General features: G+C 33.7%; 2 protein-coding genes across 2 annotated transcripts; both read right to left on the bottom strand.

Annotated features, from left to right (window-relative positions):
- Positions 1-379: 379 nt before the first annotated feature.
- On the bottom strand, positions 380-14,315 carry LOC113755893 (transmembrane 9 superfamily member 3-like). The gene is made up of 10 exons (XM_027299757.1): positions 14,306-14,315; positions 14,094-14,147; positions 6,598-6,618; positions 4,210-4,297; positions 4,005-4,045; positions 2,588-3,170; positions 2,300-2,437; positions 2,044-2,200; positions 1,413-1,897; positions 380-599 (listed from the first exon to the last, which is right to left on the bottom strand). Exons 1-10 carry the CDS (start codon positions 14,313-14,315, stop codon positions 380-382), a joined length of 1,797 nt encoding a protein of 598 aa, XP_027155558.1.
- Positions 8,783-13,428, bottom strand: LOC113755890 (subtilisin-like protease SBT4.13). Its single transcript, XM_027299754.1, has 10 exons — positions 13,330-13,428; positions 11,861-11,952; positions 11,657-11,748; positions 11,308-11,557; positions 10,710-11,202; positions 10,441-10,535; positions 10,129-10,347; positions 9,924-10,035; positions 9,424-9,637; positions 8,783-9,342 (listed from the first exon to the last, which is right to left on the bottom strand). Exons 1-10 carry the CDS (start codon positions 13,426-13,428, stop codon positions 8,783-8,785), a joined length of 2,226 nt encoding a protein of 741 aa, XP_027155555.1.
- Positions 14,316-15,157: the final 842 nt, after the last annotated feature.

Here is a 15,157-nt window from a genome sequence, read left to right as displayed (position 1 = left end):
ATGGACAGAGTAGTTGTGAGACCACACACAATTGAAGCTTACCAAAAGGGGTGGTATATTCTTCATGAGAGAAACTAAATAAAAGCTCATCAAAACATGACATCTTAAGTATCCTGAACGAGAGAATTAGTGCCTCTAGGAGGTCATATCATATACATGATATATGACTTGAAATAGTTGATAAATTTTCAAAATAATTCTTTAAACTAGACAGTATAGCAAGAAGTGCCCTCTAATCACTATATTGTCAAGAAATATGCACACAGATGCAAAAATTCTTGGCTAGCCTGAGAAAAAGGATTCCATCAGACCAAGGAACTTTAATCAGTTCTATCTGGCAGAAAAAAATCTGATGCACGAATCCCTTAATTTACAAACTCTACTCACACTTAATGGATCTGTAAATGTGACGAACAAATACCAGAGCTGCTCGAAAACCAACAGCCCCGAGCATGAGGAAGAAACCGTAACAGATGCAAGCCATGTATCCAAAGAAAAATGAGGTTTGCATGAAACCAGACATGTCAGATCTGGCATGGTAGTAGTACAAGCAGTAACTGTAGATGAAGATTCCTGTTGATCCTCCACAGAGAAATGACCTGTGTCAAGAAAATGGATTGCTGATTAGTGAACAGATTAGCACCATTTGCAAACTGAGTGCAGCCAAATGGATCTAATGAACTAACTACTAATCATTATGGCATGCCTTCTGCAAGTAAAACGAGAAAATTATCACTCAGCTACTGCTTCTGGCTAGTTGTAAGGAACAGTTTAGGAATTAATCGATTGGTTTTGTTGAAGAAAAATCCGGACTCCGTCACATTCTACCCTCTAAGAGTTTAAGTACGATCTGATTATCTGATCTGTAAGGAGACGGAATCAAAACAAGAAAAGGAAGATTTTGTTTCAAGGGGTGGATGTGGTTTTTTCCCAAAGTATGCGGAAGTTTACTTGGGCAGTTTATAGAAACTGCTAAAGACTGGAAATGATAATTCCATATCGGACAACAGTGGAGATATTATCAAATTGCAATAATGAATTGTTACAACTTCAGATTAATTTATTTGCACCAGGATTAATATTAGAAATTCGGATTACACAATTAGCAGCAGGATTAGGAGATGGTTTTGTTAATTCATGAAACAGGCATCAAAGAAAACCTTTAGAACACATGTACCTTTCAACCTCTAGAGTTTTGTGGGAAGCTGTATTTTTTCAATCAATGTATGTGCAAACTATGTCTTTAATTTTGTTGCTTCAGTGAAACCTATAAAATTCAAGATGAATGAGCACTCGGTAGACTAGTTACTTCAGTGGGATAGAAAACACAGAAGATGGAGTTCATAGCATACAAATGTTACACAAAAAAAATAAAATAAGTTGGAACATATGAGGTGCAAGAAACAATCTACCTCCACCACCAATTATGATCTTCAGCAGCAAGCTGGAAGTATGTCAATGCCACAGTGACAAAAGCGGTCACAATGAGGAGAATGATGAAGACAATGAACAGGATGCTGTAAATTGTGTAAATCTTGTGACCCCATACACTTGCGAATATGTAATAAAGCTCAATATATATTGCACTAAATGGCAAAAATCCTGCCATTGCCATCTGAGGGATGGTATATCTATACCAAGGCAGTTCTGGGATTTCCCTAGGATACTTTGTGGTGCGGCAAGGAGCTTGAAACTCAGTTCCGCTATTCTTTCCCGCAATACCTCCCAGTACAAGCAATGGGGATGTGACTAATGTCCATATCAGAATTATAACAATAATTGTTCCAAATGGCAACGCCGCAGTTGCACTATAGGCGATAGCAGTGGAATTAAGGAAACAGAAAGTTAGAAATAACGGCCCACCGAAAAGGCTCCCTGTCAACAGCAGATTCCTCACCTGTTACACAAATGAAGATATCAGACTCAGCATAATGATACCACAAACCAAAGCAGGAGAAATTTTCTTGTGGTTAGTTAATACCGAAGAACCGGAAGAGCATCATTCGAAAATGGAAAAGGCAATGAGAATCTGGCAGCACATACCCAATTACTTCCTTCAAGTTGACGATAGAAAGAGGTTGCTGTGTAACCAGCAATTCCAGAAGTAAGAGCATACATGACCAGCAATGCCGTGAATAGAGAACCTCGATTATAGGGGTAAAATACACCAACAAGTCCCAGTAGAAATATGAACACTGCTCTGTATTCAAATGATCACTGATTAACCATTGAATGATCAAGAATTGGCTGATTCAGCCTAGCATTATTTCAGGAAAAGGCAAGTCACCTCGGCACTTACAGGGTAAACAGCTGTGTACCACAGCCAAGTGCTGCAGCGAAAAGAGACTTGTACTTCGGGAAGCGAAAAACATCACCACGAATGTACTTCCACCCTGTCTCATCTTGGTCATCAGCAGATTCCTCGTCATGTGTGTACCTTCCATTGGTTAACAGATTGATTTTAAACACATACAATTAGAGAATAGCAATCTAGTTAAGTAAATTGCACTTACTTGATGAAATCATTCTTCAGGATTTGCAGGAAATAGTAGCAAGGAAACCATTTAACAATCTAAATTGCACTTACTTGATGAAATCATTCTTAAGGATTCGCATGAGGATGGTAGCAAGGAAACCAGTTAACAAGAGAACTGTGACACAAGAGTTTACAATTGAGAACCAGTGAATCTCCAGATGATGTGGTAGGGATGAATTTTGAGCATATTTATCCATCCTCTTCTCAAAAGGAATATCAGTTTCATTCCATTTTACCGAATATGTGAATTCAGCATCAACTTCTTTATCTTCCGTCAGGTCTAAAACTGAATGCAGATCCATCCTTGCAGTTATATCAATCACTCGATCTTTATTGTACTGAATATCAAAATGGACATGTTCGTATAGATAATATCTGTAATCATTCTCTGCTCGGCCTTCTCTGTCCACCCTTCCTATTAGACCCCATATGGGCAGGTCATCGTAATACATCTGGAAATAATAGTCCTTTTCAACTGCTTTTCGAAATTGAGAAACTTCTTCCTTTGTCAGCTTCTTTTTGCACAGGAGATCAGATTCTTTATCCACTAGAAAATCAAGGGAATAAGGGCCGCTAACGAGTCTATCTCCATTCAACACCTCCCCTAGAGCTTCCTTTTTCTCTTTGATATGATCTGTCATTTCAATTAACTTGATATCCAGAGAACAATATAAATAAAAAGGTAAAAGCCTGCGGGCAGAAAAGCTACTGCTAAAACTTCTGATCAGCACAACCCTTATAGTTCTGCTCACCATTCCCACATTGAAGAAGAAAAAGTTCCTAATTAACATGAATTTACTGCATATGAAACTATGATACGACTGCTACAAAGCATTTCGATATAGTTTCTCAATTCAGAAAATTATCCTAGCCCTTCTGAGCTTCATCACTAACCTTGCATCAATATATGAAAGCCAACATTAAATCAACAAAAGGAATTACATCAACATATCAATGTGCACTTTGAACATCAAACTAATTGGGTAATCACTGAATCCCAAATACTTAAAAGTTCGTATGTCAAATGTATCCAAAACGTTTAATAACAATCACAACAAACTGACAGAAGGTGGAAAATTTAGAGACTCGTAACAAAGAAGGGAGCAGTGAAGATATATGTAGTCAGCTTTAAAAGTAAGCATTTACTTATGATGGAGCAACCTCATATAAAGCAATGTGGTACAGCTGAATTTTGGTGAATTACATGGCTAAAACATAATAGTGCTTGAAAAACAAACATTGCTAAAAAAAAAAAAAATTTTGGAAGAATGATCGCTTATGCATGGCATCCCAGCAACTCAAATTTGGAGTTTAGGTAAAGAAATGAAATAAAACAAACGTTCAATTCAAATTAATGAAACTCGCTAATGATCTTATGCCTTAGAATTAAATGGATCAAAGCCTGAAGAATGCACTAATGAAAAAAGCGAAAAATTCAAGAATTCATCACCAAATTGAAGAATAGAACCTGGTATACAAAATGGAAGGTCGAAATATCGGTAGGTTTCACTGGAAAATCACAAAACAAAACATAGGAATGAACAAACTTTCTCGCAATAATATAGAACATTCATGAAAACAAAAGCAATCTGAATACAATAATCTACCAACGTTATTCATGTGCATGGACATCTGACTACAATTATGGTTACTGAGGGGAGAAGTGATGAAACCTGGGATTGTGAAAAGGGCCAATCTTGTTAGCATAAAGAGGGACAGGTTCTCCAGGTTGGTAACGATGGTTAGATGCATCTGATCTAACTGGGCTTATACGGTGGCATAATAAAAGAAAGATGAAAATGGAAATTGGTTTCCACATTTGGGCAGATGGAAAGAAGAGAAGGAAGATGGAAGTGAAATTCAGAGCATCACCTAATGCAAATCATAGAAGGTTAGATTTTGGCATAAAATTTGAAGAGAATCCTAATTAACGTGGATGTGCATATGGTTGGTTCTTCACCTCATTTTCTACATTTTACCGAGGAATAGAGACAGTTAGCTCAAATAATTTTGTTGATTTTTGTCCAAAAAAATAGTTTTGTTGATTATTTTCCCTTACACTAATGGTCCAAATATATTTTCAGATGAGTGGGTCAAGTGTGAAGAATTCTTTTACACTGTCTGGGTGAGAAAAATTAAGGATCACGGTCTCACCAGTTGTGTTATGTCCAGTATAGCCTATTTTCTTTTTATTTTAATTCTTACATTGTTACCCTAGGAAAAATTGAACCATGGTTAAATAGGACCAACATTGGAAGAAAATTTGTAAAATTAATTGACAGATGTTGAAAATTCACAGGCCAAAAATGCAGGCATGAAAGGTTGATGAGGAGGAAAATATTTTCAACTGTATAAAATATTTTCTTTTTCCTAGAATTTTTTTAGTAAGAGTTTATGGGAGTTTCTTTTTTATTTTCTTTTTTTTTTTAGTTTTAGATTTGAGTTTTTCTCATATTTTATTTTATTTGGGGCTTAATTAAATTTATCTAGTCGGATCTTGGGGTTTAGAACTTATATACACTAAATCTGCCCATTGAAGATATGAACAAACCTTGGAGCTGTAATGTTTATATGTAATTATAACATATTTTGGAGTTTTACAGTGTTATCTTTTATGATTTGTTTATATTTGAAGGAAATTTCTTCTGTCTGTTATATCTGTTGTAGGGCTGCAAACGAATCGAACCGCTCACGAGCGGCTCGAGTCGAGTTCGAGCTGGCTCGAGTCGAAATCGAGCTCAAAATATTAAGCTCGTTAGGCTCGCGAGCTCGAGTATATATATATATTTTTTATTTTAAGTATATATATATTTATTTTTTATTTTTTTTATTTTAAGTATATATATTTTTTATATTTTTATAATTTTAATAGTAAAATTACATATATATTCTTAATATTTTATTATTTATTAAGAAAAAAAAATTATTTTATTTATTTTTAAAAAAATAAAATAATTAATTTTTTTTTTCGAGCTCGAGCTTGAATTGTCAGCTCGTCGAGCTCGAGCTCGAGTTCGAATTCAATGAAATTATGTCAAGACTCGGCTCGATTAGGCCAAAACTCGACTTGACTCGTTTGCTGCCCTAATCTGTTGTATAGCCTCGATGTATTAATTACCATTTGTGCAGCTTTCAATGAATAAATGAAGCTATCTTGTTTATCAAATGACGTATTTTAAAGGATATTTAGTTAATTTTAACTTTTCCAGTTAGTCATACGTTATTCTCGCAATTCTTTTAGATCCCTTAGGGAAGGATTGTCCTTTTTGGCAAAATGGAATCCATCTTCTTTTGCTAACCAATAACATGTATTTTTTGGATATGTACCACAATGGTGCCTTGCAAACAAGGGTAGAGCCAAGATCCCATAGTAAGTGGGGTCAAATTTTAATACAGTAAAATTTAAATTACTAACATTACATGCATATTATAATTGTTTCCTAAGAGTACTTAGTTTATTAAAACACTGCAAAATCAATTTATTATTAATTATGTTAAATACATCTTTCCGATATCAGTAACTAAAGCTCTCTTGATTTTTTTAAAAAAATTTTGTGAACAACCATCAGCTTGATCTTCTATGGGTTTTCTTTCAAAAAAATTTGTCTTTACTCTATTATAAATAAAAGTCATAATAACTTAATCTGGTATCATAAATAAAAATTTAGCATCCACTTGAAAAATTCTTCTTGTTTTTGGAAACTTTGAAGTTTGAAAAAAATTGGTTTGACCACTCTACTCTAGAAAATTCATCCCTTATTTTGGAAATTTTAAAAGAATTTATTCTCGAACTAACTTCCACAAATAACTTGAAATAAATTCAAAATTATTGTGATCGTAACGATTCTGAATTTTCAATTATTTGGGGTCAGTATATATATAAAAAAAAAAAAGAGAATTCGGTAAAATTTAGTGGGATCAACTAATATACAACTTTAAAATTTTCTAAACTTTTTAAACCTGAAAACTAATTTTTTGACCCCACTTGCTTGCACTTGGCTCTGCTACCGCTTGCAAATGAATGACTCATTCCATCAAAACTTGTATCTTTATTTTCTCACTCAAAATGGCACCAAAATAGAGTTGTGCCCCAGTAATTAAATCGAAAGTGCCAGCTAAATCGATCATTTGGATGTAGATCATGATATCCAAAATCATTATCTTTAAATTGACAATGAATGTGCAGTAAATTAAAATTTTTTGGACTACCGACTACAATTACTGGATATTGAAACAAAATAGTTGCACAAACATAAACACTGTCAAGATAGTAAAATGATGCAATCAGAGCAAGGAGAAAACTGCTTTTAATTTTTGTATAATTCATTTCGAAATGTGAGGAAGGCATATAGTTTCCATCTACTTCTTAATTAGCAATTTGTGCGCGGTAGCTGTATAACTATAAATAATGACACTTTCCTATTTGTTGTAGATAGCTATCAAGTCATATAACCATGGCGTCACTAAGAATTGGACAAAATTCAGGAAATCATAAAGGTTACGGTTATGATGTTAAGGTGGACATTGAAATTAGATTTATTTGCACAAGAATAATACCAATCAAGGTTTAGTTTGGATGAGTTATCTTGTCGAATATGGATGGCTTATTATTTTTCTTGGCAAAATATGGTGTTAAGTTGTTTTGTCTAAACATAATTTTATAATTGGGTAAAAAACAAGAAAAAAACCCCATGTGGTTTCAAATCATACACATTGGTATCTCATGGTTTAAAATAAAGTGAAAAATCAAAGGAAATCGTTAAATTTAATGGGTTTGATGTAAACGCGATGGAATTGCACGTGGTTCTTCCAAAAAATAATTTTTTAAGACAAATTTTGATCTGAAATACTTGTTTTGCCCCTCAGACATTAATAAAACAATTATGATTTTTCTTCAATTTCGCTCCAAAGTTGTAGAAACCGACGATTTCTGCTTATATTATTAGTTAATGAAATTGATGAATAAAAAATCGTTTGTTTTAGGCTATTTTTTGCTTATATTATTAGGGTGTTTCTGTTATTTCACTCAAAACTATTTGTTTTAATAATTTCTGTCAATGTTTCAAATTACTTCAAATCATGAGGTATCACATGTATGATTTAAAATTACAAGGGACTTTTCTGTAAGATAACTATACCACAGAAGACTTTTTTGTTTTTTACCCTTTTATAATTACACGAGCAGGTATAGTGCAGAGAAAACAAGAACCCAAAACTCTATCGTAATTTCCTATGTTCCAATCTTTCATGTTTTGAACTTCTACATGTTTAGTCACAATTTTTATAATGGTTATCCACTATTTCTAACTGAATTAGACATACTGGCCACAATTCTCTTCGCCCTCTTTTTTTCCTGTTTCTAAGTAAACAGGGTTCTCTGTTGTCACAATGGTGATAGCAAGTCACTTTCACGATGAAGATGGAGTATTTTTAAATTGGACGGTGGAGATTAAATATGGAACCATTTTCAATGTATCAAAAAAATTTATTGCATATTTCATCTTCTTGTATATCTACATTTGTCATATTGATATTTACATCTCTTGGGATGGTATCTGTATTGTATCCTACTCTCACCTTGATCCAATTTTTCCTCCTAATACATGTTGCTTTGTCCATAACTAGAGTGGGATCCACGTTGATAACATGGGAGCTTGCATTCCATGGTGTCACCTTGTAGTTTGTCCACGACCTAAGATTAATTGTATTTTCTCCCTTTTTTTTTCTTTGGAATATTGTACATAAATAATATCAACAATCTAATAAAAGCCATTCAATGTTAAGTACTTCGAAAGAAAATCTAAATCACCCAAATCAAATTTTGACAAAGAAGATAGTACAAAAAATGTAGATAATAACTTTGAAAATGATCAATGACCAATATAACACTACACAATAGTTAAAGATATTCATAATATTATGCTAACATTAATATCAAGTTTTTATTGGCTACCAAACACTCAACCTCACATTATCCATTCTATCTCTGTTAAAAGGTCCGTTGATTTTCAATAAATATACCACATTTACTTTGAGGTTTGGGAGATTCTACAATTTAATTTTTTGGGTATTATACGCTCAAGTTTAGAACTTTGTTAGCTTTCAATGAAGATACTACAAATATCAAATTATGCTATGTTCTTTTTGGATGTTATTGCAACCACACATTTTCAAGAAAATAAAAGAAAGAAAATCCTTACAGCTGAGATACTTTCATCAAGAATTGCATCTTAAGCATCAAATTGATTAAGCTATTACATGTTCAATTGTCGCTTGATTTGTTGAATACAATACAATTGGACTTCTAACAATATGGATGCCATCATACCACTCAAGTGAGGCAGATGCCATGTTTTCTACTTTTTCTCCACTAATAGTTACAGTAAAAGATTTCCCTTCATTCAAAGCATTGAAACTGAGAGTGTCTGGCTCCACTTTTATATCACATTGACAAGTACTCTTTGTAACCTTGGCTCTGTATGTAGAATTTGGAAGGCCAACATTGGTAACTCTTCTTGGGAACTCAATTGAAAAAGGCTGTCCATTTTCAACCCGAGCAGTCATTGTGGGATAATTTAGGTCCTTTGATATGAATGGAACCAAAACTGTGCAAGTAATGTTGACTCCAAATATCTTTCTCACTGCTGATGAATCATACTTCAAGCCGCAAAACATTTTGATATAATCTTCTTTAGGAGTCTCATAAACTAGTCCTGGATTTGTAGCTTCCATCGGATCAAGATGTCCTGCTCCATAAGAAAACTCTGCATCTCCCCAAAGGGTGTTGGTTGAATTCATTTGCCAGGCTACCATAACAATGAAACTTTTGAGTTACAAGTAGTGATGATATTGAAGATGTTAAATTTATATCAAGGAACAGATGTTACCAGTAGTCATAAGAGCTGATTTTATCATTGAAGGAGACCAAGTTGGATTCAGTGATTTGATATAAGCAGCAGCACCAGCAACATGAGGGCAAGCCATGGATGTTCCAGACAATATATTATAGTCTAGATGTCTTTTATCTATGAAAGCATCTGTGGGCTTAGCTTCAGGTGAATATGCAGCAAGAATATCCACCCCTGGTGCAACTATATCTGGCTGTTTAACAAAAACTAGTTTTTCAAATACTATAAAAATTTTTAAAAAATACTCTTATAGGTAGTCTCAATTTTTTTTAATATTTAAAAAATATCCCAAAATATATTTTAATGACTCTGCTACTCTTAAATATTCCAAAATATTTTCTAAAAATATCCCAAAATATACTCTAAAAACTCTACTACAGTAAAATTTTTCAAAAACACCCCCAAAGCTGCTAATCCAAACGGAGGTGTTTAGAAGAAAAGGCAACATGTTGAAAAAACATTTGTCCAATATCATGTACCTTCAGAATCTCTGGAAAGATTTTGTTTGGCCCTCTAGAAGAAAAAGAAGCAACAATTGGAGCTGTTAAATCGAGTATACTTTCACTTGTCAGAATGTTTGCTTGAGGCGTTCTACATGAAAACGCAAGAATGTTAGACTTGAGAAATTCATTGAAATCTAGCCAAAGTTCCTTCACACAGGATAACAAATTGTAAGATGCTTACCTGGTGGAGTTTACATAGCTCTCAACTTGCTCAAATTCTTTACCGTTTAAAACTGATGCAGGAACAGGCACAACCCGGGAAACATCTTCTGCTTCATCCGTTAGACAAATAGATCCAACAGCTTCAGCATCATAGGCAAATAGCATCCCGTCATAACTTTTGCAGAGCACAATCTTTCCCCTTACTAGGTCATTGTCCAAACATCCAGAACCACAAATCCTAAAGTTCAAAATGATATTAAATTTCATTCTTTAATTCAGAATTATTGTAATGGTTATTCTACTAACATAAAAAAAAAAAAAAAAAATTTACCTAGCCCTGTCCTCAGAGCAATTTTTAGAAGCATCTTTCCCATATATAAGAGGAAATTTCGTCCCGTTCAACTTGAAAGAATTAACTGCATGTCCCTACGATGTCAAAATATCAGCAAAACAAACAATGTCATAGCAAATAAAGATATCAGCACACTTGCAAGTTTGGATGAACATTAACCAGTACTATATGGTATGGAATGGTTTACTTAAATCCATACAAATGTTTATTTTTTTCCAATGAAAATGCAACCAATTAGGGATATATACCATTACGGTCTTTCCATTTTCAAGGACAACTTTGCTGATAATCTTACGATTTGTAGTGCTTGCTCCAATACTGAATAACCATGGTGCAGTACTCGTAACAAATCCTGGTGCACGATATCCTTCATTTCCCGCAGAATGAACAGTAAGTATTCCTTTCTCCAAAGCATGCAAGGCACCAATTGCTATAAGATCTGTTTCTAATTTTTTAGGACTTCCTGGCCCTAGTGAAATTGTGATAATATCAACTCCATCAGCAATAGCGTCATCAAAGCTAGCCAATACATCTTCATCCCTGCATGCAAATTCAGAACAAACGCAGTACACAGCAATCCTTGCTGAAGGGACTCCTCCTCGTGCAATACCTCGAGCAATTCCATAAAAGCTTGCGTCCTGAACATTATTTCCAGCTGCTGTTGAGGCAGTATGAGTTCCATGACCCACAAAATCCCTAGGGGTATATGATGAACTGTAGTACCGAGCTCCAATAATTTTTCTGTCAAGTAATGTAAGAGCTAGTAAATGTCATACAATTAAAACAGCCTCCCTTCTAAAACATAGCTTGATTAACAGATAAATAAAGAGCAATCAAGAAACTTACTTGTTACATGTAAAGTTATTGCCTCCGGTATAACAGCCTCCCTTCCATTTTTGGGGAATAGGACCAAAGCCATGATCACCAAAACTTTTTGATTCCGGCCAAATTCCAGAATCAATGACTCCAATGATTATGTCTCCCTCAACGTTGAGATTTCTACGAACATTTTGAGGAAATCCCATGAAGTCCCATGATGCAGTTGTATGAAGCTTTAAAGTTGTACTCGGAAATACCCACACCACGTCATTGTGAGCTGCGTAATAAAATGAAAACTCATAAATGTGAACTACATCTGAACCAAGATCTAATACATGAAAAATCTAATGTTGTGACATGACAGTACTATGCTTACCTGCCATTGTTTGGTACTGTTTGTAGGTAAGATTTGCAGCAAATCCATTAAAACTTCTCTTGTAGCTTCTAATGAAATGTCGTCTTGAATTCCTACAGATAAATCAAGAGTAAAAGGTCTAATAAGCAAAAAAAAAAAAAAAAAAAAAAAAGGTATAAAGAAGAAGTGCCCAGTTCAATTTGAGATCTCGAATTTAATACTTACCTGCTATTGACCACTGTCTGCAATATCCTCATATGGTGCTCAGTAGGTGAATAATCACCTTCAGGAAGACTTCCCATATATACTATATAAACCTGCAAGTAGCTTCCAGAAAAAGAAAAACTAAAAATCTTGCTCACAGTCTTACCTGATACGTTATATGGCACGCAGAAAATTGCATAATTTGTGGCTTTTCAGTGCAGATGGAAGCTCCAAATAGTTTTATGCATGCTCCTAGGATCTTTGGTCTCCTAACATCTTCAACCAAATAGCGTAGGTTTTTTTTTTTTTTCGAAAACATTAGGAAAAACATGTCGTTTATCTGGGTTAGAAACATGATTAACAATTTCCAAAGATTTGAAGCTTAACTACTTCATGGGCTTATGCTAATACCTCGGTCAAGGGTGACCGTCCTAAAACAATTGCAATTGAACCATAATTGACCGATTGACATTATACACGCACAAACACCTACGCAGAAGATGGATGCTTGATGCATCCGCTGGATCTAAGAGAAAGCATATGGGAGGCAAGGTTTCCACCCACAAAGGCACTTAAGTGCCTTGTGGAGGCCAAGGCACAACAAACACATATACTCAAATGGCTAAAAAGTTAAACTATTGCTACACAAAAAGACAATAATTTATTTAAGACAAGTAAATGCAAAAAGTATTGTTTAAATTAGGTAGTAAAAGAGAAAGGAACGCTATAGATATATTCTGAGAAAAATGAAATAAAGAAAAAAGAAAAAAAATTCATTTCAAGACGAAAAAGATGCCACAACACAATACTAGTACATATTTCAGACATAGAGATATATGAAAATATCAGGTAATTTATGCCTAATTTGAAGAGAGATTAAAGAAGGTAGAGTCAAACCCAAGGTACTAATTAAAATAAATGAGTAAGTCCTTGTTTTTTTTATTAATTGGAGGTAAATAAGCATTCATAATGGTAACTAAATTTGTTATTTATTGTAAAGGAATGAGAGGAAATAAAAAATTAATCTTTGACTGTATATAACATATCAAATCCATAAAATTGAAAAAAAAAAAAAAAAGATATCAAATCGGGCTGTTAGCCAAAAATCAGACTGCATCAGCGATTCAATGGTTGAATTGTTTGGTTCTGTAGCCTTACACTTTTTCGGCCCTCACTAGACCAGAACACAAATTGGTCGAATATTTAACAGATCCAACCATTCGCTCCAATCCAGATCTTAAAAGAATCAATTTGAAACACAAAATTTGTAGATAAAACCAAATTAGCCATTTCATTCTCATCAGAGAATGGGTTTATTAGACATTCTTCAAAAAATTCGTAGTTATAACAAAAAGAGATAAAGAAAAAGGGTTCTCAAATTGCATCTTTTCCAATGATAGGCCAGATTATTATATTTTCAAAAAGTTAGTCAGTGGAAATATTAAAGAAAATACTAGCAAAAATATTTCTAAATAGCAAAAGCGACTTGCCTTCATTTCTTCATCCGGAACATCAGTATTTCCGCCCAAAATTCCTAAACTAGTGAACAAGAAAATGTAGAGGAACCAAAGATAAAAGACTCTAGCCATATTATTGAATCGAGAATAATTGCACATTTGTTATAATCTTTTGCCTTGTGCAAACTCTACATATATATAGAGTCAAAAGCATTTATGTTTTTCCTTAAATTGCAGTTAATATTTCAGCAATCTTTCGTAATGCTGAATGATCTTTTGAACCACAGGTAATAAATGTATAACCAACTCAGTTTTATGGAGATTTAAACTATAAATCCATAAGCTCTTTCCAAATGGACTAAAGTCATACTTAGGATAACTTTTCCAAAAAAAAAAAAAGTCATACTTAGGATAATGTCTCCTCCGGTCCCATAAGTTTTGTTCAACATTATTTTGGCCCCTCTCTTTGTAGATTAAATGAAACTTTTCATCCAATTTCTTGATTTTCTTTTTCTTTAGTTTTTAAGGTAAACAAATCCTCTGGCAGCCAACATGGGTTTTAAGAATCTTACTTTGCTGTCACTTGAGTTCCATGTGAACCTCATTGCATCAAGCTTAGAAGCTATAGGAAAATGTAATCAAACAATATTCGCAGGCAGATTTGCCATGGGGCCGTAAGGGTCAGGGTGCAACAAATTAAGTCAAGTTTAAGTACTAAACTGCTTGAGTTCACTATTGAGTACTCGAGCTAAAATACTTAAGCTCAAACTCGAGTTCGTTAATATTGTGTGTTAAATGAAGCATCAAAAGAGTTTGGTGATTTATGTCACACTTTACCCTCAATTTTTTTGCTAGTACATGTATATATGTACATTATTTGTTTAACATTAGAAGCTAATTAAAAAGGATTAACATTTTATACACTATCAGTGTAGTAATTTTTTTTGTACTAGCATCTTTGGATTCATGCTACATGTGCATGATTTAAATTTTAAATCTAAATCCATACTATGTGGCATGATCTAAAACTTGTTAGTGTAAAAAGAATTTTACATTGACAGTGTATTAAAAAAATTATCCAATAAATAAATTATAGAAATTTTCTTAGATGACTTTTACCAGGAAAAAAAAGAATTTGTATCAGAAACTTGATGCAACTTATTAGGCCTAAAATAATTCTCCTATTGGGTCAAGGATAGGTATCAAGACTCCGCCTAGGATAAGTATTCCTACTGCACATCTCTGTGGCTTGAGACCGCGGACAACCCATTTAAAAAGTATTACAAAAAATAATGTTAATAATGCCAGAGTTATTTAATTTACTTAGGTTTTAATCTAGGAATTGAATTAAAACTAAAACATTGAATCTAGATAACAACGACAGCATAGAGCATAAACGAATACACAATTCAGTTCATTCCAATTCTTCAGGTCAAAGTTTTGATCCTAGTCCATGAAGTGAACTTCTCGATTTATAAGCTGATGAAGAGGAATATTAGTTTCATGGAATAACAAGTTAGATTGAATGGACAATTAGTTAAGTTTGAAGACTCGTGATAGTATATTTGGAAGTTGGTTCTTGCTCACTCCTCATGCATCTCAACTGTTCCTTTTCCGAATTGCAAAGCAATTTCCATTGATTTCATGACTAAAGTTACAATTTTTCTTGTCGCAAGTCTAAAAATGATCAAATCCCAGTGTTGAGCTGATATGATGAGACAATTAATAAATTGTTGGACTACTTACAATGTTGATCACTATTCAGGTGTAACGCATCCCAATATTGTGGGTTCTAAAAACAATTTTTTTTTTTTTAAAAAAAGACAATTGCTGATCAAGAATACAAAATTCAAACCATGAT

This window comes from Coffea eugenioides, unplaced genomic scaffold (genome assembly GCF_003713205.1).
Source record: "Coffea eugenioides isolate CCC68of unplaced genomic scaffold, Ceug_1.0 ScVebR1_1819;HRSCAF=2744, whole genome shotgun sequence".
Classification (NCBI taxonomy): domain Eukaryota; kingdom Viridiplantae; phylum Streptophyta; class Magnoliopsida; order Gentianales; family Rubiaceae; genus Coffea; species Coffea eugenioides.
The sequence above is the reverse complement of the archived record's forward strand: the minus strand, read 5'-3'. Positions and strand labels throughout refer to the sequence as shown.